The following is a 25,429-nucleotide window of genomic DNA, read 5'->3' on the forward strand; positions in this document are numbered from 1 at the left end:
AATAGAAAAAAATTAGACAAGCAACTAAAAATAGAAAAAAATTAGCTGGATGTTGTGGCACATGCCTGTAGTCCTGACTACTCAGGAGGTTGAGGCAGGAGGATTGCTTGAGCCCAGACTTTGGAGGCTGCAGTGAGCTAGGCTGATGCCATGGCACTCTAGCCTGGGAAACAAAGTGAGATTCTGTCAAAAAAAAAAAATCACCTTTCAGGTTGGGAAATACAATTGCAACCATCTCATAAGAGGTTAATACTCAAAATATGGCAAATTCATATATTTCAAAGGCAAAAACAATATTCCACTTAAAAAATGGGCAAAACACTGAAAAGATATTTTCCCAATGAAGAAATACAAATGGTCAACAGATACATGAAAAGGTGCTAAACATCACCAATCAATTAGGCAATTGCAAATCAAAATCATGAGGAGATATCACTTCATACCTATTAGGATAGCTACTATCAAAAAGAACAGATAAAAAGTCTTGGCCGGGCGCAGTGGCTCACACCTATAATACTAGCACTCTGGGAGGCCTAGGCAGGTGGATCACTCGAGGTCAGGAGTTTGAGAACAGCCTGAGCAAGAGCGAGACCCCATCTCTACTAAAAATAGAAAGAAATTATCTGGCCAACTAAAAATATATATAGAAAAAATTAGCTGGGCATGGTGGTGCATGCCTGTAGTCCCAGCTACTCGGGAGGCTGAGGCAGTAGGATTGCTTAAGCCCAGGAGTTTGAGGTTGCTGTGAGCTAGGCTGACGCCATGACACTTTAGCCTGGGCAACAGAGTGAGACTCTGTTTAAAAAAAAACAAAAAACTCTTCAGAAGGATGTGAACAAAAATTCCTGCAAACTGTTGGTTAGTTATAAATTGGCAGATCCCTTATGAAAACCAGCATGGAGTTTTTAAAAATAAAAAATAACTACCATATGATACAGCAATCCCACTTCTGTGTATATCAACCAAAGAAAATAAAATCAGTATCTTGAAGAAAGAATGAACTGCATCACCATGTTCATTGCAACATTATTCACAATTGCTAAAATATGATAACAACCTAAATGTTTGTAAATGCTGAATGGATAAAGAAAATATGGTATATAAACACAACAGAATATTACTCAGCCATAAAAAATATTATTCAGCCATTTCAACATAGATGGACCTGGAGGACATTATACTAATTGAAATAAGCCAGGCACAGGAAGAAAGACAAATACTGCAGGGCCGGGCACAGTGGCTCACGCTTGTAATACTAGCACTCTGGGAGGCTGAGGCAGGAGGATCACTTGAGCTCAGGAGCTCAAGACCAGCCTGAGCAAGAGCAAGACCCCCGTCTCTAAAATTAAAAAAAAAAAAGAAAAAGACAAATACTGCATACTCCCACTTATATGGGGAATCTAAAAAAAGGTTGAATTCATAGAAGCAGAGAGTACAAAGGTGGTTGCCAGGACCTGGGGCGAGGAAAATGGGGAGATGTTGTTCAAAGGGTACAAACTTTTAGTTGCTAGATGAGTAAGTTTTAGAGACCTAATACACACACACACACACACACACACACACACACACATATGTATATAACCATGACTATAGTTAATAATGTTTTGTATCCTAAAATTTGCTACGACAGTAGACCTTAAGTGTTCTCAATACTAAAAAAAAAAAAGGTAACTGTGAGGGGGATAGATATGTTCATTAACTTGATTTTACTAATTATTTCACAATATATATGCCTATGAAGTCATTAGATTGTACACAATAATTATACTGCTTTTACTAGTAAAAAAACATGTTACACATATGCATACACATATATTTGTGTGTGTATGTGTATAGGTGTATATGTATACATATATAGGTATGACACAGTCTTGGTAAGCTTCATCTTAAACAAGAGAAATTATAAAATAATTATTAAAAATAAGTAAAAAGAGAGAGTTTAATATATACTCAGCAATGTTCTGAGCTCCCCATTGACATAGTATATTTAAAAAATGTAGGGAGTAGATACCTTAAACTATATTAAAGTTGGGGGATTAGGGCATGCAGAGTTTAAATTATTTATTATAGTTTATATAAAAAACAATTTTGAAGTTAAATAACATTAAATTTTCTTATATTTAGGAAGATACTTAGTATTCTGATACATTCACTGAGTATAAATTTCTGTAGAATCATATCTGAAACCTCCATAGCATTGAAAACTATAAAACAGAAAACATACGATAGCTGGTATCTCCCTTCTCTGTCTTTGGGATGCCACACCATCTCCCTGCTCTCTTCTTAACCCCCTTTAATTTTCTCTGTCCTTCTAAAAGGTAAAATATTTTTTTTTACTTTTATATTTAAAAAAAAACATACCACACCTACTTGTGTTGTTTCTGGGACTTCTGAACCAAATACCAATATCACCACTTAACTCACATTTCAGATATAATGCTAAAGAGAAATTTTTTGTTTTTCACAGAATTCCTCAAAAATACAGAAAAACAGCCCGGCAAGGTGGCTCATGCCTGTAATCCTAGCACTCTGGGAGGCCGAAGCAGGAGGATCATTTGAGCTCAGGAGTTCGAGACCAGCCTGAGTAAGAGCGAGACCCCGTCTCTACTAAAAATATAAGGAAATTAGCTGGACAACTAAAAATATATACATAAAAAAGTAGCTGAGCATGGTGGCACATGCCTGTAGTCCTAGTTACTTGGGAGGCTGAGGCAGGAGGACTGCTTGAGCCCAGGTGTTGGAGGTTGCTGTGAGCTGGGCTTATGCCACAGCACTCTAGCCTGGACAACAGAGTGAGACTCTGTCTCAAAAAAAAAAAAAAAATACAGAGAAATTTCCGTGCCGTTAAAAGCAATGGAAGAGCAGTGAGATACTGCAGTCCCTTATAAGTCATAAACAATTCTTTTCTTCTCACCATAACCTAGAAGAAAGATTACTAAAAAGGAAATAAAGTCCTTAGAGAATTTAAAAACAAGAACAGAGATGCCCTTATCTGAGAACAAGAGAAAGAAACCCAGGCTTCTCAGAAACCATTTCCATTGGAACAGAGCTTGGCTAATCACATTTCATCTTCTTGTTTCCTCTTAGAACTTTAGACCTCTCACTTGCATGATCTGCATTATTCACTCTCACCTACCTGGGTGTTTGGCTACTCTCTTGTATCTCTTCACCTTCCAGGGTTCTTTATTTTGCTCTAGAGTGGTGATCAGTTCTGGCTTAGAGATGGCAAGACCTGTTTTATTAGAAAAAAAGTAACATAACTCTTGTTGGGATTCTCCAATTAACAATCAGGTATTATGCTCAGTAGAGAAAAAACATTTTAAAAGATTCTAGAAAAATAATTCCAAAATACTGTTGTCTTACATAAACTTTAGACAATTTAGGAAGTATTTAACATTTGTGGATCTTTTGCTCCACTAACCAGTACTACTGAATCAAAACTTGATGGTGGAAATTGAGTTGAAAGCTATAGGCAACAATATTTTATGCCATTAAATTTCTGAAATTACCATTAATCTAGAGTGAAGGATACAGATCTACTCAAGAAAGGGTAAGATTAATATCAAGATAAAACATCATGAATATTTTCTTTTCTGTATCAACAAATCTTTACATTTTCCTTGGAAATAAGGATCAGAAACTCTTGCATTCAAAGCAGAAACTTCATGAAAACATTCTACAAAGAATGGACAGAAAATCCTTAGTGTGGATCAGAAATTGTGTATTGAAGTTATCCTCACCCAGTGAGACCAGGTTCCTGTAGTTCTCTAACATCACATCCCTATACAACTTCCTCTGAGCAGGGTCCAGGCATGACCATTCCTCCAGAGAGAACTCTATGGACACATCCTTGAATGTCAACAGAACCTGAAAAAAAAAAAAAAACAAACATATTTACTAAGCAGCCATGGGGAGAGTTAATTTCACTTCTGATGAAACTAGAGAGTGAACAGAACTGTTTCTGCCTTATATGAGTGACTGCGATTATCTAATAAGATAATTTTAACAGAGATATATTCCCTAATGTGTTCTCTAACACTGAGGAAAGAGGATGGCATAACATCCACAAAACCAGTGCAGACACTATACTCTTTTGGATGACACAGTATAAGAATAAGACCACCAAAACAAGTAGGTACATTTTTGAGTGCTCTATTTACATCACACAGGATAAGCTGTATGTACTTCTTAGAAAAGTCATGATGAATTAGAACGTACCCCCAGATTTTAACATGTACAGCAATGAAATGTGCTTGCTAAAATGCAGGTTTTTATTCAGAAGCTAGGGGGTGAAGCCTGAATTTCCAACAAGCTCACCAGTGGTACAAATGCTTCTGGTCCATGAGAATATTTTGTCAAACATTCAATAAGTGATAAAGGTTGGATTTAGCCCAGTTTATTGGACCAGTAAACAAAGATGAGGGCCTTCATTTTCCAAAGTCAGCTATGTAAAACAGAATCTAAGAAAGAGGAACTTCCAATTTAAATGTGATTACTGATGCACATTAGTTGGTAAATGTCCCCAAAGTCCTTATTAATAGAGAAAAAATAATTAACTCTATAGTGGAAAATCTGTCAAAGAGCACCTTAACTGAGTGAATAAAATTAACATCAACTGTCATAGGAAAAATTAGTATCAGGTGCTAATTCACAAAAGTGGACACATCATCACTGGTGTGATGGTACTGGCCAAAAGAAAAGTAATAATAATAATTCCAATCTAATCATGAATAAACAGTTATATGCAAAGTTCAAGCTACAGATATCTCCCACGTTTTGTAATCTCGGTGTATTCAAATAGTCTTTTTTAGCATCCTATAAGGCAAATCTCTTCTAATAATTCTCTTTTTCAAAACTGGAGTTACTGTAGGTTCAAAACTGGAGTTACTGTAGGCAATTAATGCCATCTTCTGTAAGAGTGCACGTACTTCATCTTATTCTGCATAGAGCTAACTGAGCATTCAGATGGTACCTAAACAGTGCACATTCCCTTTCTTTGCTGATATCCAAGGACCCAACCTCATCCCCAGTAGGAATCTTGGGCATCCACACTTTCTCATGTTCAACAGCCACAATTATCTTTGAAAATGTTATCTCATTTTCAACAATGCAGTTCATAAAGTATGGCAAGAAGTGTTAATGGTCCATAAGAAGCCTGAAGGGAGAAAAGACTCTGCTATATAGGGAAGATTTTTCCGAGCCTCTTGGCTATTTTAAGAAGAAAAGAACAAAAGAGTAGTTGAAACAAACTCATTAGGCAGGATCATCACAAGTAGAGAAGTGAAGGTTTGCATGTTCTAAACACATGACATTCCAGGGGGAAAAGTGGACACAGCCTTGGTCTTGGGACATATTTTCCTGAGAATCAGCCATTTCTTCCTGTTCCTTTGCTGGGATTCTTTCTCAGGTGAGATTATCTGGAAAAATTACACCTGCATCTTCATAACATGCCCTTAAAGGCATCAGCACAGCCCCTTCCCGTGCTACCACCACAGCCACAGGCAGAAGGACCTTGGAGTGCAGAAAAAAATCCATGCTTTCCTGTCCTCCATCACAGGAGAGAGTCTAGAACAAGGAGTTTCTATGTGGAGACCAGAGTTTGATTTCTCCCCTGTCCTACCCTCAGGTTCCCTCGCCTCTGCCACATACACTAGCATGTTCTGCTACAGCAGTGGGAATATGGGCTGGGCTGGGCTGGGCTGCCCCAAGCAAACCTATGCACAACAGACCCGGCAAGCTCCCTCTGGACAAACAGAGAGCCCTTGTGCTTGACCCTGGCCTCATCTTAGCATTATGTGGGGCACTTAATTCAAACCACATGGATGCTCCCACCCAGACCAAAAGACAGCATAATCTGTGGGAAGGGCACAGGTGATGGTGTTTTTTTTCAAACTGGCCATGTGATCCTAATTGGAAGCCTGGGCTGAGAACCACTTGGCTACACATTGCCTCTCAGGCCTTAATGTGCATATAAATCATTTGGTATTCTGGACCTAACTAAGTAATATGATTCTGTAATAGCAAAAGTCATTTCATCTTAAGTCAAATAATCACTATTTCTGCTACAATACTGAATTGTGTGCCTGCTTAAGAATTTCAGGAACTAGCCTTCAGCAGTTAACTGTAGAACCAAGACTGTGGAACTTCCCTTGGAGGAAAATGCTGAGCAGTTAACCTTCAATTCTGTTGTCATCTAGTTAATGTCAGCCAGACTGTCCGATGACCGATTGCTCAATATAACCACTGGAACAAGACACGGTGACCTGCACATAGCCAGCTCCTGCACATACTTTCCCAAGGCCCTTTCCCCTCTAAACCCCCTTGGTCAGCGTGAGGAACTTGAAATAGTCTTTGAAACATTAGTCTACTATCTCCTTGGGTTGCTGGCTTGTCCTTCCACCAACTCCTGTCTTTCACATTTGGCTTTTGAGCTGAGAGTAGGAGAACCTAAGTTCTGTTACAATTCTACAGGATTGGAGGAAGTCTGTAAGTTGGCTGCTGTAACAAGTCTCCTGTTAGTGCTGGTGTTGCTCCCCCTAGACCCTTTATAGAAGTACTCAGCTAGAGAAAGCAGGCACAGAACAGAGTCCCTTAAACCCAACACTTTTTTAAAAGACACAAATACTTTTGGTCCAAAGGGAAGGCCACCAATCACCATCCCGAAACACACCGTTTTTTGCCAACCCTTTAAAGTTTACAGAGGCTACAAAAGGCAGCAATGTCTTAACTTAATCTGCATTTGTAGTCATTTTTTTTTTTTTTTTGAGACAGAGTCTTGCTCTGTTGCTAGGGCTAGAGTGCCATGGTGTCAGCCTAGCTCACAGCAACCTCAAACTCCTGGGCTCAAGCCAGCCTTCTGCCTCAGCCTCCCGAGTAGCTGGGACTACAGGCATGTGTCACCATGCCCGGCTAATTTTTTCTATATATTTTTAGCTGTCCAGATCATTTCTTTCTATTTTTAGTAGAGACAGGGTCTCGCTCTTGCTCAGGCTGGTCTCTAAACTCCTGACCTCGAGTGATCCTCCCACCTCGGCCTCCCAGAGTGCTAGGATTACAGGCGTGAGCCACCGTGCCTGGCCCACTTGTAGTCATTAATGCAATGTTTACTGAACATGTACTATGTTCTTAGAAATACATTACAGAGCCCTGTGCTGGGAACATCGCATTAGATTAGTTCATCCTCATGACATCCTGGGAGTTGGGTACTGTTTCATAATTCTAAGGATTGAGATAAAGGGAATAGGCTTTCCATTTCTCTACCATTAATTTTTTTAAAAAATAAAATGTGTGGAATAAAATCTAAATACAGATAACAAGGATACAGAAAGGAAGGGTGAAGTGTAGTTCAGAGGGATTTTTCATTTTCTGTTTGCATTTACTTTAATGTGACTCAAGGAGCAACTACGAAATCTGCAGGAGTGGAAAACAGTTTGATGGAGAATGTCTCTAGAAGCACAAATTTAAAAAAAGTAATTAAGGTATCAAAATATATAGCCCTTTTCTCCCATGTGTCTGCCTTTAGGTTTCAAAAAATTGTGAACACCAGCTCAGGAGACATGTCAGGAACAGTCACCCAAAATTCTGATCTCCACTAATTAGTCCTGTGAGGGGAGATTCCAGCATGGGGCCAGATCTGGACAAGGCTCAGAAGTTGCTAAACCTAGGCAGGGCTGGAGCAGGGAGAGTGCCCTAGGCTTCTCATTTATATGCTACTGGGGTATTTCCATTTCCGTTTTTCCTAAGCCTGCTCAAAAGAAACTTGACTCCCTGATTTTGTACAATTTTAATGTATTTACGCCACTTCCTTTTCCTTCCTTCCTTCCTTCCTTTCTATCTATCTAGAGACAGGGTCTGACTCTATTGCCCAGGCTGGAATGAAGTGGCATGATCATAGCTCACTGCAACCTCAAACTCCTGGGCTCAAGGATCCTCCTGCCTCAATCTTCCAAGTATCTAGGACTGCAGGACAGCACCACCACACCTGGTTGATTTTTTTTTTTTTTTTTTTTTTGTAGAGATGGAGGTCTCACTATATTGCCCAGGCTGGTTTCCAACTCCTGGCCTTCAGTAATCCTCCCACATTCACCTCCCAAGTGCTGGGATTACAGGTGTGAGCCACCAACCCCAGCCTTCTTTGTATATTTTATAACATACAGTAACAAGCAATTTAACCAAAACACTTAAGGGTTTCAAGTAGAATTACATTAGAAGCTAAATATCTATTCTTAACCAGGTAAAAGCAATAAGACATAATAAAAACAACTTTTCTGTTCATGAATGAAACTTCACATGGTGACATCAGAACTCACACTATAAGGATAGTGTCCCAAGTGAAGCCAAAGTCCCCTGCACAACTTCCTTCTTTGTATTGACTACGTGATGCTCAATTCAACTATTTAACCATTTGCTCTAGGTTGAGAGTTCCTTGGCAGGAGGGACCATGACTGCTTCATTTGTTTTGATAATGGCGATATGAAATGGAAGGAATTGATTTATCTATCAGTTTGTGTCTTAAGACCTCCTCCTTGCTCCTCACTGAAGTACCAGCGAAGTGAACAAGTCCCATCATGGCACCAACAAGGGAAAGACAAACCCTTCATGACCATTCCTCTTACTCTGAAAGGGAGGATTATATCCTATTGTCAGCCTGACCCCAGCATAAACAGGACATCTCCAAGTGTCCCCAAGACTCCCAGTTGCTGGTGAGAGGGTTCCCAGTGAGCCTGGGTTAATGCCTCCATGATGACTGAAGTATCACAGACTCAGGGTGAGTCTGCAGGTCAGAATAGAAAATAAAATTGCCCTGGTAGAGCAGGAAACTTTGAACCCAGGTGTGATATTATTTGTCCCTGATCAGCTAAGTTTTGGATATGAGGAGGAAAAGAACACTCTCCTCTAGTGACAAAGTATAAAGGTAGCTGTAGCTGTGGTCATGCTCTGAATATTTTGTGGCCCTGCCCTCCAACTGCTGAGGTGCTTGTCTTCACTTACAGATTTTGCCACTAGGTTCTATTTACATGAGGAACACTTCATACGCCTGCAGCAGCTCACTGGACAAGAACTGGAAAACTTGAAGGGCCCAAGTTTTAAAAGGGAGCTTTACAAAGTCTGTGTTGACCTCTCACAATGCAGAAAATGTCTCCTTTGGGTTTTCTGTACAAACTCAGTCCTGTTGTGAATCCCAGGTGGAGGCCAGGTCTATGTGCACATTCTATATTGAATCAACCTGGCTCTGTATTCTTGGTTGTTACACTATAAAGAGAAACTGGAGGAGAGATCCCCTCATGGAGGCTGCTCTGACACATCCTGAAGAACCCAAGGACCTGGATTCAGAATTCAAAGCTGCAGATTTAGGTCTTGGAGGGACAGGGAAGCAGCTGGCGCCCTCTACACATTCATAGGCATTTGGGAAAGAGGAGGGAAAAGTTGGGATTCTCAGGCCTACTCGATGCACATGTGTCAACCTGGCTGGATTTCCAAGCCCAGTGGTCTCTGGATAAGTTTCAAGTCTGCAGTTGACAGCTGGAAGTTCCAGCTTCACAGACAGCTCAGCCCTGTAAAACTATTATTGTAGAAATCTGTTTGAACTTCTCTAGATGTGAGATTGCAAATAGACAGAGAGACCATTCTACATTTAGATATTGGAGGAAGCATGCACTTTGTTGCACAATTGTGGATTATGATTGAAAGGGCAAGAAGGAAAGGGCTCTCTAGAGTGAAGCCTAATGGGCAACTTATGTGTTTATATCATGCCTGGTGATTCTGAACACTGTTTGGAGAATATATTTGAAAACAATATTGTTTTTAACTCCAGCATAACTCCACAATGACAGAACTGAAATAAAACTTATTACACAATTAAATCAAAATGTGATGTACATCTCAGTCAATATGCTAAGAGATGGCAAATACATGAAGAAAAATCAACATAATTAGTCCTCAAATATAGGACTTGTCAGCACCATTTGTCACATATAGTTCACCCTAAATTTACCTGATATTAAAAAGGTCACCTGTGTTTGCTAATTAGCTAATTTCCTTTTTCAAAGGAAAAAACAAATGTTTCATGTCTTTGTGACAGAAGATAATTTTGCAACTTGGAGCCAGGTGCCACTCTCCAACAGCAACTGTGAAATAGGTGCTATATTCTTGACAACTTACATTTCAAACTATGGTTCCTAGGTCTTAGTGAGGGGCAATCCCAAGTTTTAAAAGAAAATGACAAAAGACCTATTTAGCTGTTAAAATGACTTACATATATCTTAAACAGATAAAAGTATAAATAAAAGTTTTCTAAATTAAAAACTTTAAGAAAAAAAAGAGTAAAACCTCTTATTTTCAAGTTGAAGGATTCAGTTGGTTTTTATAATTTGTATTTGCTCGTATAAGAGCCAGGTTGAGGGCCATGGCCTTAAATTCATGGACATAACTCCAGGAGGTGCTGGATTCAGAAACATGAGGGGTAGCCTTAGCCACACTGTGTGCACATGAAAGGGGTTTGTGGGCAAGAAAAAAAGCACAAAAGAAAAAGGTGATATCAAAGACCCCATAGGTGAAGAGTTGGTGGAAGGACCAGTCTGTGATATAAAAGAGAATATAAAGCTCAGGATCACCTCCCTAACTCCTTATGCAAAAGTGAAGGTCGAGCCTGGATGCTGAGTCTTGCAAAACTAAAAAACTCCCTTCCAAATCAATAGCTATTACTAGCATTATGCATCAGCCAGAACACCATAGAAAGGTAAAAAGTCTCAGGCATCTACAAGGACTACTCTCACAGATCATTCATAAGGAAATTCTTTGCTGGCCTTCCATACGTAAGGACATATAAATTGTAATTTTGGGTCGGCACTTTTAGTCTAGCTCCTAAAAGGAAAGTCTTTTCAACTCCACACTAATAATGAAACCAAATACATTAAAATAATGCAGAACCATTAGGTATAAATAGTAATCAAAGCCTTATTTTTATAAAAGTATAGATATAGCCAGAAGTTAACCAGCCATTGTTTCCTAACTTTCTTACTGCAGTAACTGCTTACTGCTAAATGACAGGTGTAAAATTTTACTTCCCTAACTGTTTCTATAGATTACATTGCTATTATAAAGCCAAAGACTTGTGATTCTAGAGATAGCATTGCTGTTGTAAAGCCTAATACTGGTCTTTGAGACACTTTTCAGACTCTGCATTCTGGGACAACCCAACTGGACCTGTGGACAGGCATGGAAACACCTCACAGCCTTGAGACCCCTAATAGGAAATCTCCCAACTGAGAAGATAATCTCTGCTTCCCAACCCTATGAGTTCACCCCCAGTCAATCAGCAGACCCAATCCTCTAGCCCTTTGTTTGCCAAACCTCCTCTAAAATCCTTAGCCCCCAAATTATCAAAAAGACAGATTTGAGGTATTCCTTCCATCTCTTCATGTGGCACTTGAGATATTAAACTCTTTCTCTGCTGTAAACCCTGCTCTCAGTGTATTGGCTTTCTTTTCAGCAGTGGGCAATGAACCTGGTTGGGCTGTAACAATAATGTGTTGATTACAAGTTTATCTTTCCAAGTGCAGAACAAAGATAAGATCACTCTTTCTTCCACTTATCCAAGAACATCTACATACTTGATTCTTCCTACACTTTCTTTTTCTCTTCAAACATTCACCTTATCTTAGGTAAAATGGGCCTTACTAGAAGGTAACCATTTTGCCTGACTGCCTACACCCCTTCTCCTTGTACATTCTGTATATCCTGTCACCTTTAAGTACTAAAGTTCCCAAATACTCCTTTGAGAAAAGCCACAGATGTCTACGGTTTCTGTTTTTCCCAAGCATGCCCTCAAACTTTGGCTCAATACACTGCCATTGATTAGTATCTTTGGCTCAGTCACCTATTTTGGGATGTCAGCAGTAGAAAGATTACCCTAGGCTGGGATATGCTCTGGCTCATTCCTGTGTCCATGCAAGCAGATGAGATTATAATCAGATGGTCCAGAAGCCTGAACTGGTGAAGGGCTAAGGTGCTGCTGCAGATTCAGCATCTAAGGGTGGAGATAAGTCAGTAGTCTTTTCGGCCACTGGGTGGGTATTCGGTGGGAAACTCTATGAACAATGGAGCTGTGCTGTGGATTTCTGAGGGAGGAGACTAGCCTAGGAGGGGCACGGCCACATCAATACCTAACATGCGTTTGCATGAGTGGGTGGAAATCTCATGGTGGAAACAAGATGGAGAGAGGGGATCTGACCTCATAACTCCTTCCCTCTATGTCCTCAATCTCCTCTGACCTGGGAGGAAATGTGGAATCACAGCACAATTTGTGATGTGACAGCCAATGTGCAGAACAGTCTCTCCCTTCCTTGATAAACCTGCAGACTCCCTCCAGCCCACGCCACTCTGATATCTTCTCTCTGATGACACTTCTTATACCAAATGTGTGGAGTTTGTTGAATACCAACCACTTCTGCAACATTAAATGTTTCTCCAAAATTCAATTCTGACACCACAGAGATTTAGCACAGACCTCATGAGTTCAGGGCTCAGGCCCCACCACACTGCCTTCCCTGCAGATGCCAGCATCAAGTCACAGGGGCCCATACATAATTTTTAGCAACTGCCTGTAAATACCCACTTTCAAGTTTAATAATTTAATATAACTACTCAAAGAACTCGGCAAACCATATTACTTACATTCACCAATTTGTTATAAAGTATACCACCCAGGAAAAGCCAAATGTAAGAGATGTATAGGGCAAGGGAAAGTTGTCAGGGAAGATTTGGGAAAGTAAATCCTGGAAAATATCTATGATAAAGAAATCTTCCATTCTTTGTTTTCCATAAGAGCAACTTACTGGAAAGAAGCATCCTTCCCATTGTGACTTAGATGATACCCCCTTTTTTTTTTTACCAATCACAAAGCCAGACACAGATTCTGCAAGTTTCTGTTTAATGCCTCATAAAACATTAGCTGAACAGTTCTGCCTTCAGTGGTCAGAGCGAAATATTTCCCGACCAAACTTTGCTTAAGTTTCTCTCCTTCCCCCAGGTCCCTGAACATTGACCCATCCTCAACCGGAACCAACCTCCAACCCTTCTTTATGCCCCTAAGAACAGGCTGACTTCAGAGATAAATGTTTTATGACCCAGGATATTATTTTTTCACCATCCATTCTGCCCTGCCTATCCCACCTTTTCCTAATCTTGTTTGTTCCTTATTACGAAAGCCCTTTCTGCCTAAGTCTTGTGATGCTTGCTGGAGGCTTCACAATTCATGAACCGCTGCTTGTTCAAATGAAATAAACTCTTTACCACGTGATTGGTGCCTCAGTTTATTTCTAACAGGGGTAAGGGACTGGGGCCACCACAGACCTCAGCTCCTCCCACTCAGGAACCCACATGCTGAGGTGAGATTCTCCCCCGATAACCCTTCCATCATCACAGCACAACCTGAGGGACACTCGGGGCTGCGGCAGCAGAGCTCCCCAGACGGGGTTTCAGGCAGGTGCGGAACTCCCCGGGTGCAGGTCGCGAGCCCAACCCCACCCTGAGCTCGAGGGGACTGAGGGTCAAACTGCACTCAGGACTCTGGACTCTGGAACCGACACGGGAAGGCCCGGTCCCGCCACAGCCGCCTTCGGCAGGTTCCGTCCACCTCCCCCCACCCCCACCACTCGGCCGCACGCTCACCATTTTTCAGCTTCTGGGGTGCCCTGTTGTCCTCTTTATGAGTCTTCCAGTACCTGCAGGTCACAGGGCGTCACAGACGGCAGCACAGTCACCTAGCCCCCCTGGAGCTGCGGAGAAGGAGCCGCAGCGACCACACCAAATTTGGAAGTTTCTGGCAAACGCCGGTTGAGATGTGGAGCCGCCCCCTCCTCTCTGGCTGCGCACCTCATTGGACAGTGCTGAGCTCCGCACCACTGATTGGACAGGGCTCCAAGCCCGGCCTCCTCCAGCTGAGTGACAGGAGACGCGATCAGAGGTGCAGCTGAGTAAGGACGCAATGACTGGCTGTGAGCTGCTTCAGTTTCAGGCCAGATTCTCTCCCAGAATTAAAACGTGGGCCGGCGCGGTGGCTCACGCCTGTAAGCCTGGCACTCCGGGAGGTGGAGGTGGGTGGATTGTGTCAGCTCAGAGGTTCAAGACCAGCCTGAGCAAGGGCGAGACCCCATCTCTACTAAAAATAGAAAGAAATGATCTGAACAGCTAAAAATATATAGAAAAAATTAGCCGGCCATGGTGGCACATGCCTGTAGTCCCAGCTACTCGGGAGGCTGAGGCAGGAGGATCGCTTGAGCCCAGGAGTTTGAGGTTGTTGTGAGCAAGGCTGACGCCACGGCACTCTAGTCCCAGCAACAGAGTGAGACTCTGTCTCGGAAAAAAAAAAAAAAAGACATGTCTTCATGCAGAGGGCATATGCATTTAACCTTGCATATAAGATTACATTCTTTGGAATAAATAAAGAGATTAATTCATTTAAAAAATATATATGTTATTCACAAATAAAAACAATAGAATCAAAATTATTTCAAAATTTCAGATTTCATAACTTTCCTGGCCTCTGGTTTTTCCGAGGAGGCAGTCTGAGCTTTGAAAAGGGAGGCAATCCAGGCATGGTGGCTCACACTATAATCCTAGCATTCCGGCAAGCCAAGGCAGGAAAATCGCTTGAGGTCTAAGAGACCAGCAAAAGCAAGAGCCTTTCTCTACTAAAAATAGAAAAATTAGTCGGGTGTGGTAGTGCCCCCTGCCTATAGTCTCAGCTACTTGGGAGTCTGAGGCAGGAGGATCACTTGAGCTCAGAAGTTTGAGGTTGTAGTGACATTTGATGACGCCACTGCACTCTAGCCAGGGCGACAGGAGTGGGGGGCAGACAGGCAATTCTTTTATTTATTTATTTTATTATTTCAGCATATTGTGGGGGTATAAAAGTTTAGGTTATGTATATTGCTCTTGCCCTTCTGCCCCCCCACCCCCGAGTCAGAGCTTCAAATGTGTCCATCCCCTAGACAGTGCGCATCACACTCATTATGTATGTATACACCCATCCCTCCCCACATCTGCCCGACACTCAGTTAATGTTATTCCTGAATGTGCTCTTAGGTGATTATCAGTGAAACCAATTTGATGGTGAGTACATGTGATGCTTATTTTTCCATTCTTGGGATACTTCACTTAGTAGAATGGGTTCCAACTCTATCTAGGAGAACATAAGAGATTCTATATCCCCATTATTTCCTATAGCTGAGTAATACTCCATGGTATACATGTACCACATTTTATTAATCCACTCATGTATTGATGGGCACTTGGGTTGTTTCCACATCTTTGCAATTGTGAATTGTGCTGCTATAAACATTTGGGTGCAGATGTCTTTTTTATAGAATGTCTTTTGTTCTTTTGGGTAGATGCCCAATAATGGGATAGTTGGATCAAATGGTAGGTCTACTTGCATCTGTTTGAGGTATCTCTATATTGCTTTCCACAGGAGTTGCACTAGTTTGCAGTCCCACCAGCAGTGTATGAGTGTTCCTGTCTCTCCGCATCCATACCAACATTTATTGTTATGGGGCTTTTTGATAAAGGCCATTCTCACTGGAGTTAAGTGATATCTCATTGTGGTTTTGATTTTCATTTCCCTGATGATTACAGGTATTGAGGTAATTCTTTAAGGCAGCAAGTCCCAGTGGAAATAAAGTAAGGACTACGTGTGTCCTTTTAGAATTACCAGTAGCTATGTGAACTAAAATAAAATCTTAAAATCTTCCCCTCCCCCACTGGCTGACTGAATGGACTTCCTCCTGGCCAAGAGGATACCCTAAAACTGAATTGCCTCCCATGAAGAGGGAAGTCAGACAGGCCTCTGTTATGGTGTGGAGTGCAAGAAACGACCACCTAGAGACCGAATTGAGCCAAGTTATGAGTCTTTATTAGCTGGCCAGTGACCACCCCCTGCCCTGTTAGGGTACAGGTACAGAGAATGGTGCTGAGTTGAAAAAGCAGGGAGGTTTTATACTATCCTAAGTTAGAGCAATGTGGCTTTAGGCACGGTGGTTGAAACAACATTACATCATCTTCTCCATAGCTGTGGGGTCCGGGACCAGCCTCAGACCACATGTTTCAATTACAATCTTTAAGCAAGTAGGTTTACAGATGCAGATAGCATCTTTCAGGCATTAAGCAAGCGCAATAAATTTTAACTACAGGCAACAGGAAAGTTTATACAATCAGTTACAAGTTAATTGCTTTGATTTATCTCTGCAGGGTACTTTTTCCCAATTACAGACATAGGTCAAGCGAGTATAGGTCACCTAGCGAGTGGGTCTTTATGGCCTCATCACTCCACCTCCCTTCTTGGAGATATCCTTTGTAACCCATTAATAGGCCTAAGGGTGTGCAAGACAAACCTGCAGGTCCTTAATGTACACATCAAATATGTCCAGTGGCTTATTTTGATAAACAGCTCCTTATGTTAAAACATTCCAAGCCTTCAGGCAAAGCTTCACGTCTTTAACCTATTACAAGCCAAAGAATCTTTAAACCCACCTAGAACCTGTAAGCCTCCACTTTGAGATGGCCCACCTTTTAGGGCCAAACCAATGTATACCTTCCACTATTGATTTATGACTTTACCCATACCTCTGTCTCTCTAAAATAGATAAAACCAATCTGTAACCCAGCTGCAGTGAGTCCACTTGCTCAAGGCTTCTTGGGTGTGGTTCCGGGTCATGGTCCTCAAATTTGGCTCAGAAGAAATCTCTTTAAAATTATTTTACAGAGTTCAGCTTTTTTTCCCATTAACACCGGCCATGGAATGCTGGCATCCTGTCTGCACTGGGTGTATATATTAGTTAGTGATTACTATACAACAAACCACCTTAAAACTTATTATCTTATGGTTGAGTTGGTCAGAAATTTAGGCTGGGCTCTGTTGTGTCATTCTTCTCCTCTTACAGAACATTTTAAACATATACAGAAAAAACGAAATAGAACAATAGGCCTGTCACGCAGCTTCAATAACTACTGAGAGGATTGTGACTCTTGTCTGAAATGCCATTGTCCTAATAAGAAGAAGAAATACATAGCTTTTAAAGGATGGGTTCTCAGCTTCAAGCAATTAATTACTGTTCAACTATAGTTGATGATTCTGGTAGTCCCGTCTTCCCTGAAAACAATCTGGTGACCTTTACCCAGGATCTCCCTTTACCCATTCCCCGAGGGGCCATCTCTTGTTGAACAAATAACAAAAGACTTCCCTGCCCCTCCCAACCACTTCCCTGAGGCAGGGATGCAGGCCTTAGTTCTCAAAAAGGAGCACAGGATTTGTTAAAGAGACAGAAAATAATTGTGCCATTTTTTTAGGCCATTCCGTCTGTTACAACAATTTTTCCATTCCTCGGTGAATCTTACCTATAGCAATTTTTACTGTGGTGTGATAGTGGTGAATTTTTATTTTACATTCTCTATATACATTGATTAGTATTTGGAATTCTAAGAAAGATTTTCTTACTTCCTTTCTCCCTTCTTTCCTTTCTTTCTTCCTTCTTTTCTTTCTTATTCATTTAATCTTTTTTTTATCAGTATGGACTCATGGATGTTTATTTTATTCTCTGAGTTACAATCCAGTGCTACTATTATTTATTTTATTGTTCACATTGTTAAAGCTTGGACCATTCATGTGGCTTTTGGCTTAGCTCCCTGTGACAGGTCCCTGACATTTATCTTTTTAAGCCATTTTTTACTTTACTGGCTTTACAAGGTACTCTAGGTTCAAGTTATATTTTTTTATCTCCAGCTGCAGAATTATCCATTTTTACAATAGCCTTGGTTCATTTTGTGGTGGAATGGTATTTATTTCATTTATTTATTTAATTTTTGGGGGCAGGTCTCACTTTGTCACCCAGGCTATAGTGCAGTGGCATCATCATAGCTCACTGCAACCTTAAACTCCTGGGCTCAAGTGATCCTCCTGCCTTAGCCTTACCAGTAGCTGGGATTATAGACATATATCACTACACCTGGCTAATTGTTTAAACTTTTTTGTAGAGATAGGTTTTTGCTCTGTTGTAGGAGGATAAGGAGGATCCTTTTCGTAATGACTGACCCAGAGACCAGGCCAGGAAGAAGAGGAGCGTTATTCACCAGTGAGGCTCAGAGGACAGTCCAAATTCTGAGCCTCGAGCAAGGGGTGTAACAGTCTTTTATACATCTCTCAAAGGGTGAAGGGCGCAGTTACAGTGTGTTTATTTCTAATCTCCAGCGAGGTCTTTGTGCAAGCTGTAGTCCTGTGCAGCATTCCTAGCTGATCTATTATCTTTCCAGTGCAGGCCTGTTTGTGCAAGTAGGTAAGTTACAGAAGCCACAAAAGCAAGTTTTTGCAAACTTAGTTCCTGATGTGGAGTTTCTTCCTGTTTTACTTTTCTGTTTCACAGGGGCTGGAGACTCCTACCACAGCTCTGCTATTCAGCCTGATCTCAAAATCCTGGCCTCTACTGATTCTCCCACCTTAGCCTGCAAAATTGCTGGGATTACAGATGTGAGCCACCATGCCAGGCAGGAAGAATGTTATTTAAAAACCAAGATCTAACAATGAAGTGTGCTTATTGATACCAGAGTCTCAAAGCTTCTGAGCCTTCTAAACAGAGAAAGTTTGAAAATATATGTATAAATATAACCTCATGTATGCCGGCTCTATCTACCTGTCTCAATGGATATATTACAATAGAAACAGGTTCATTCTGATATTCCCAACTCCAGTCCAGCACCACAGATTTCATTCCAGAATTCTCCCTTCATTTATTTTTACCTTTTTTTTTTAACTACAGAGAGAAACAGGCAGTAAATATCTGCAGTATATATGCTAACATGTAATGTAGTTTTAGAATTGCTAATACATACACTTGCAGGAAACAGATTTACCAAATAAAAATGTATTGGGGCCTAGCATGGTGGCTCATGCCTGTAATCCTAGCACTCTGGTAGGCTGAGGTGGGAGGATTGCATGAGCTGAGGAGTACGAGACCAGCCTGAGCAAGAGTGAGAACCTGTCTCTACTAAAAAATAGAAAGAAATTTGGGTGTAGTGGCATATGCAGAAGGATGGCTTGAGCCTAGGAGTTTGAGGTTGCTGTGAGCTAAGCTGATGCCACGGTACTCTACTGGGCAACAGAGCAAGACTGCCGTTTCCTGCCTTTCCTGTGTTAAGTAGTGGAACTCTTTGGTGTATGTTGTAGGGTTATTAGAAAATGAGTCTAGGTGTTTTTTAATGTGAGAAAGGTCAGAAAGAGAGAAGGGAACATGTACCCATACGACCCCCTCGGGGCCTGCCACCTCCCGTAACAGACAGAGGAGGGACTGCTCTGAGGGATTTGCGTGAGAGCTGACGGGAGACGTTGGCAGCGAGCGGCTGGGTGGCACAGAAGGGTGAGGGGGTGTATCCGGGTATGGTGGAGGTCGAGTTGGGGGAGAGCTGAGAGAGTCAGATGGATCGGAGAAAGCAGAAGGGGCATCTGAGGAGACGTCTGGTGGAGAGTTAGAGGGAGAAGAGGTGGAGGGCGGTGGGAGACCCTGTGCAAGGAGGACTTGTGTGGGGTGTCAGGTCAGACAGAGAGAAGGACAGGAGTGCAAACAGAAAAAGGCTTGGACATATGGGATCTCCGATCATTTGCCATTCTTGTGACAAAAATTATCAAGGTCTTGTAGAATATTGAAATCGAAAGTCCCATTCTCAGGAGATTGGGAGCCATTGTCCAATTTGTACATTGGCCAGGCAGTGTTGCAGTGAAGAATGAGGCACTTGGGCCGGATGTCTAAACCCAGGGCCTTCAGATTGGCCAGCAGACACCCCAGGGGCGTCTTGCAGGGAATTTTGGAAGATTGGCTACCCATGTCACCTCAACCTGGATGGGGAAACAGACAGGAAGAGTATCCTGACTATGGAGGCAGCAAAAGTCTGGAGGGACGTCTCCGCCCGAGACTAGTGTGCCGGTACAGAAAGGGGTGAGAGGAATTCAGGCGTCCCCAAATAGCCTCAGCCCTTGGAAAGGGAGAGCCTCCTATGTGGGCCCACAGTTTAATGGACAGGGAACAGTTTCCCGGAAAACAGAAGCTCCCTGTGGGGGATCCGGGCTGGGACAACACAGGGTGACTCACCCAGGCCGAAGTCGTCAATCAGGGACTCGAAGGAAGTCAGCAGAGGTCCCAGTCCGGAATGCGAGAGTTCGCAGAAGGAGGTGGTACAGCCAAGGCCCCAGAATGGGCCAGCGCAGCCAAATGCCCCTCCTGGGTTTTAGCACCAAATGTGAGGTTTTTTGGATTGACCGGTGCCAGAGAAAGAAAGACGAGCAGAGTTGAAAGGGATAGGCTTTATTGGAGCGCTCCTGGGTGAGGGTAATGGGTCCCAAGAGAGGGGCCCAGGTGAGGTTCTTGGGTCCTGAGGGTGGGGGGAGAGAGAGAGAGAGAGAGAGAGAGAGAGAGAGAGAGAGAGAGACCCGAGAAGTCGCATAGCCTAGAAGTTTTGAATGAGTTTACATATGTTTTTAGGGCTGGGGGTAGGGGTTTCTTTGGCAGGAAGATTTATGGTGGGGAGAGCAAGGAATTTTCCATTGCAGTTTTAGGGTGGGTATTGAGAAATAGGAGGGGCTGGTGGTATGTGTGGACTCCAGGAACCGTGACTCTTATCAGGGTAACCATCCAGGTGTGGTCATCCTTTAACTTAGCTGGGCCTTGTAGGCATTGTTCTCGGCAGGTCTTGTGGGCTTCTTCTTTTTCCATTAGGGAGGGGAGGGGTGCCTACCACCAGCCTTACATTCCCCTTCTCACCTTTATACAATCAGTGGAAAACTGTGAGCACCTGTAATGCTGAGAGATTACTTTAACAATTTTATTTCCATAAGTAATTTTTAGAACAGTCTTTCCTATAAATTTTAACACAACATGTACACAGTGTATTAGTTTCTTAACTCTACTTTTGTCCTACACTGACAACCTCTTTAACTTCTAGAAAGACTAGATGTAAATTAACACTCATTTTTCTATTATATGCACTATACACACAGCAGAGTAAAACACAAATGCACAGACACATGGGACAGTGGTTAATGTTGCCTCACTATAAACACACTGGTATAAAGACCTTGGCACTTTCTCCTCCTCATTCCTCCTCAAACTGACACAAATGTAATGATGTATATTGCTCAGAGAATTGGGTTAGGGGTGTGACAAAGGTAATGGCCTAAAAAAGGGTAAAATGTTTTAAAAGTTGTCTCTTTAAAACCTCTCTCACTCTTTTTGAAAATTAAAACCTGCATTCTTGCCCAAAATAGAGGGGTAGGGGAATGTCCTTTGTCCTTTTTACCATAGGAGATGGCTCAACAAAATTGTCCCAGTGGAGGTCATGGGATTGTCTTCACTGAAGATGGGCTGGATCAGATCCATCCTCAATAGTTAAACTACAGTAGCCTGAAGCTAAAACCCCTCCCTTTAAAAGCTCTGTATTGGGGTGGGTGAGGTGGCTCACGCTTGTAATCCTAGCACTCTGGGAGGCCAAGGCGGGTGGATCGTTTGAACTCAGGAGTTGGAGATCAGCCTGAGCAAGAGCGAGACCCCCATCTCTACTAAAAATAGAAAGAAATTAACTGGACAACTAAAAATATATATAGAAAAAAATTAGCTGGGCATGGTGGTGCATGTGTGTAGTCCCAGCTACTCAGGAGGATGAGGCAGGAGGATTGCTTGAGCCCAGGAGTTTGAGGTTGCTGTGAGCTAGGCTGATGCCACAGCACTCTAGCCAGGGCAACAGCGTGAGACTCTGTCTGGTGGGGGGGGGAAGCTCTGTATTTCTGCTTATAAAGAGGAAAATTGACACTTTAAGACATGAGTCTGCCTTTTTCCTCATTTGCTAGTAAATTATTAGACTTCCCTTTCCTTCTCAGACCACTTGTCCTTGTTCTTCTGATATAGCCTCAGGGACAAGTGCTGAACTTTCAGTAACAGGGGCCAAGAAAAAAATTTCACTTTGCCCTCTGAAGGTTTGCTGAAAAATTAACTCACAAAAGGCAGATTAACAGGGAAAATGGCATAGAAGTTTATTAACATGAGGCTGGGCATTGTGACTCACGCCTGTAATCCTAGCACTCTGGGAGGCCAAGGGGGGAGGATTGCTTGAGGCCAGGAGTTCAAGACCAGCCTGAGCAAGAACAAGACCCCATCTTTAAAAAAATACAAAAAATATCTGGGAAAGGTGATGTGTGCCTGTAGTCCCAGTTACTTGGGAGACTGTGACCGGAGGATCACTTGAGCCCAGGAGTTGGGGGTTGTGGCAAGCTGTGTCGATGCCATTGCACTCTAGCCCAGGTAACAGAGTGAGACTTTGTCTAAAAAAAGAAGTTTATTAACATGAATAGGAGAGAACCACAGAGTAATTATCCCAACCTCTTAATGGAGCTCAGAAGCTTATATGCCATCTTAAGGTTACAGAAAGAATGTGGGCTCAGAGCATGGCCAAAACCAGGTTATGATGGTAAATCAAGTTGTGCTGGCAAGACTAACTATGGGAGGGAGGGAAGGGGAGGCCTGGTTAACAAAGGAGGTCTTGTTAAGTAGATGAAACCTCACAAGTACCAGCCCTCAGAAAGAATAAATGGTAAATGTTTCTCAGACCTTTAAAGGTGTCAGACTCTGAGTTAATCTTTCCTAGATCCAGACTAGAGAGGGCCTCAGAGAAAGCCTGGCTGCATCACTGCAGACTGTCTACAGATGCAAATCACCCAACAAAAGATAGCTTTGTTAGAAAACCTGTCTGCAGGCCTCTGAACAGCCATTACAAAATGTGTCAAAGAAGTATATTTTGAGTTAAAATATTTTAATTTCCTTCAGTACTTTGATTGCTTCACTTACAAAAGACAATATTTTATATGAATTTTAATAAAAATATATGAAACATACATTATTTGTTACCTCTACTTTTAACATGCTTTGTGCACTTCTAGAGTCTAGAAAGCCTAGGTATTACAAATAAGGACTTATGTTTGTCTACCATATAAATAGTAGTATTTTTTTTTAACAGAGTTTCACTTTGTTGCCCAGGCTAGAATGAGTACCCTGGTGTAAGCCTAGCTCACAGAAACCTCAAACTCCTGAGCTCAAGTGATCCTCCTGACTCAGCCTCCAGAGTTGCTGGTACTACAGGTGCGAGCCACCATACCCAGCTAATTTTTTGTTTTTATTTTTAGTTGACTGGCTAATTTCTTTTCTATTTTTAGTAGAGACAAGGTCTCGCTCTTGTTAAGCTGGTCTCAGCTCCTGACCTCAAGCGATCCTCCCACCTTGGCCTCTCAGAGTGCTAGGGTTACAGGTGTGAGCCACTGCTCCTGGCCGAAATAGTAGCATTAAATAAATTACACATATGTAACAATGTTTATATCTAAAAATGTTTCTAATAGGAACATTTTGGCCTACAATCCTTTATTTCTTTCAACTCTGCTCCACTGAAACAGGTAACTGAGTATAGGCACATGCAGAACTTACATGTGGCATTTCAATTTCATTACCAGAAGAACTTTTGGGAAAACTGCCTTTATGTGAATATTAACATAAGTGTACAAAGTGTGTTAGTTTACTAACTCTACTTTTGCCATACATTGGCAACGTCTTTAGTATCTAGAGACATAATATAAAGTTAAAAGTAAAACTCATTTGTCCAGTATATAGATGCTCCTCAACTTATGATAGGGTTACTCTCAAGGAATACATCATAAGTGGAAAATATCTGAAGTCAATAGTGTGTTTTTAACATACAATATTTTCAATTTGCAGTGGGTTTTTCCAGACACAACTCACCATAAATCAAGGAGCATACTGAATGTGTATTTCTTTTATACCATTGTAAAGTCAAAAAGTCTAAGTCACACCATTGTTGGGGACCATCTCTATGCATGTTATGTACGGTACTGCAAAGTTAAATGAAATGCATATAACATATAGGGCAATGGGTAAGCTGAATTTTTCTAGTATTACTGGCAGATAACATTGTACAATTTTTTTCCCTTCCATCTCCATCAACCCAATGAACAAGTAAAGAGAGTATAGTGTTCATAAAGGTGGTTTAACAATTTCATTTCAAAGACAATTTCCATTAATTTTGAAAATCTATTTACAAGAAGTGTTATTCTACTACTTTTACTTTCAAATACATCAAGTACTTCTAAACATCTAGCAAAACTAAATATTATATATAAAAACTTTTCCACTATGCACAAAGAACTATTAAATAAAAGTGCACATATGTAATGGTGGCTGTAATCTGAGGTATCTTTTGAATATGACCATCTTGGCATTGAACCATTCCCCTTTTTATCCTTCTCTCTGCCATCAATCCAGTGGGCTAGCACTGGCACAGAGCTCTCTGCATTTCCTTCTCCTTCTTGCCTGCATCAGTGCACAAGCACATACTGTTCAAGGAAGTGGTTTGGCCATTCCCCCAAAATAATATTCCATATAAATTTTAAGCAAAAAAACTCATAAAACATGCCATTTTTACTACCCTTACTTTTAACATATACCAGGCACTTCAGGACATCTACAAAGACTATACATTATTATAAAAGTACTTAGCATAGTAAACAATATACACGGCAGGTGAGGATGGAGTTAGGAAGTGGTTGGAGTGGCCCCACGACCTGTGCTCTGCTGGCCTGTGGCCACACATGGGGGGCAGGCCTGCTGCCATCATTTCCCACCATGGGCCCAGAGGGTCAGGGTTGGGTGGATGCTGCCCTTGCTTTTCTCCTCTCTTTGAGGTCAAGGGTCAACTGACAGGCAGCATAGTGGGCCACAACTAGAGGGCAGTGGACTTAGCAGCTGGTTCAAGGAGCAGTCGGACTGACCAGGTCTCCCCAATAGGAAGGGGACTTTGTCACTGGCCAACTGAGTGGTCCCACTGACGAGATATCCCCTCTGGTCCAGAGAGTGTTCAGGTAAAGCAGATGTGCCCTGTAGGCAGGGGACTTAGCCACTGGTCAGGGGAGTGGTAGGATAGATCATACAGGTGTCGAGGCCACTACACTGTCTCAGAAAAATCAACCAGATCAGGGAGTGGGGGTGGAGTGGTGAGACGGCTGGAACAGGCAGATAGGTGGCCATAGGTCCCTAGGTGAGATTCATTTGTTGGGTGGGTGTAGTGGGGTCCTGTTGATTTTGGCAAAAGTAATGTGTTTTAACTAAAAATAAATTACAGATTATTATATATAATAAATCTATATATAAATGAAACATACCCCAAATTAAAATTATTGTTGTGCATTATTGTTATTATCACCACTTTAGTATTGTTAGTAGTAGCAGTTCCATTGCTGTTGCTGTTGTAGGGATGGGTGATAAGAGCAGCTCTGCCTCCTCGTGCTGCTGCCTGCTGGCTCCTCACTTGCAGGCTCCCGACCTCTTTTCTG

General features: G+C 41.9%; 1 protein-coding gene across 1 annotated transcript in view; it reads left to right on the plus strand.

Moving 5' to 3' along the window:
* LOC123649037 (putative protein ZNF720) overlaps positions 1-25,429 on the plus strand; it is a gene marked incomplete at its 5' end in the record, with an annotated part of 137,698 nt that overhangs the window by 98,922 nt on the left and 13,347 nt on the right. The window contains one exon of the mRNA XM_045566976.1: positions 11,492-11,509. Coding sequence (XP_045422932.1) covers positions 11,492-11,509 — 18 coding nt within the window. The remainder of the gene's footprint in view (positions 1-11,491; positions 11,510-25,429) is intronic.

The sequence above is a fragment of the Lemur catta genome, chromosome 13 (genome assembly GCF_020740605.2).
Source record: "Lemur catta isolate mLemCat1 chromosome 13, mLemCat1.pri, whole genome shotgun sequence".
In the NCBI taxonomy this organism is placed as follows: domain Eukaryota; kingdom Metazoa; phylum Chordata; class Mammalia; order Primates; family Lemuridae; genus Lemur; species Lemur catta.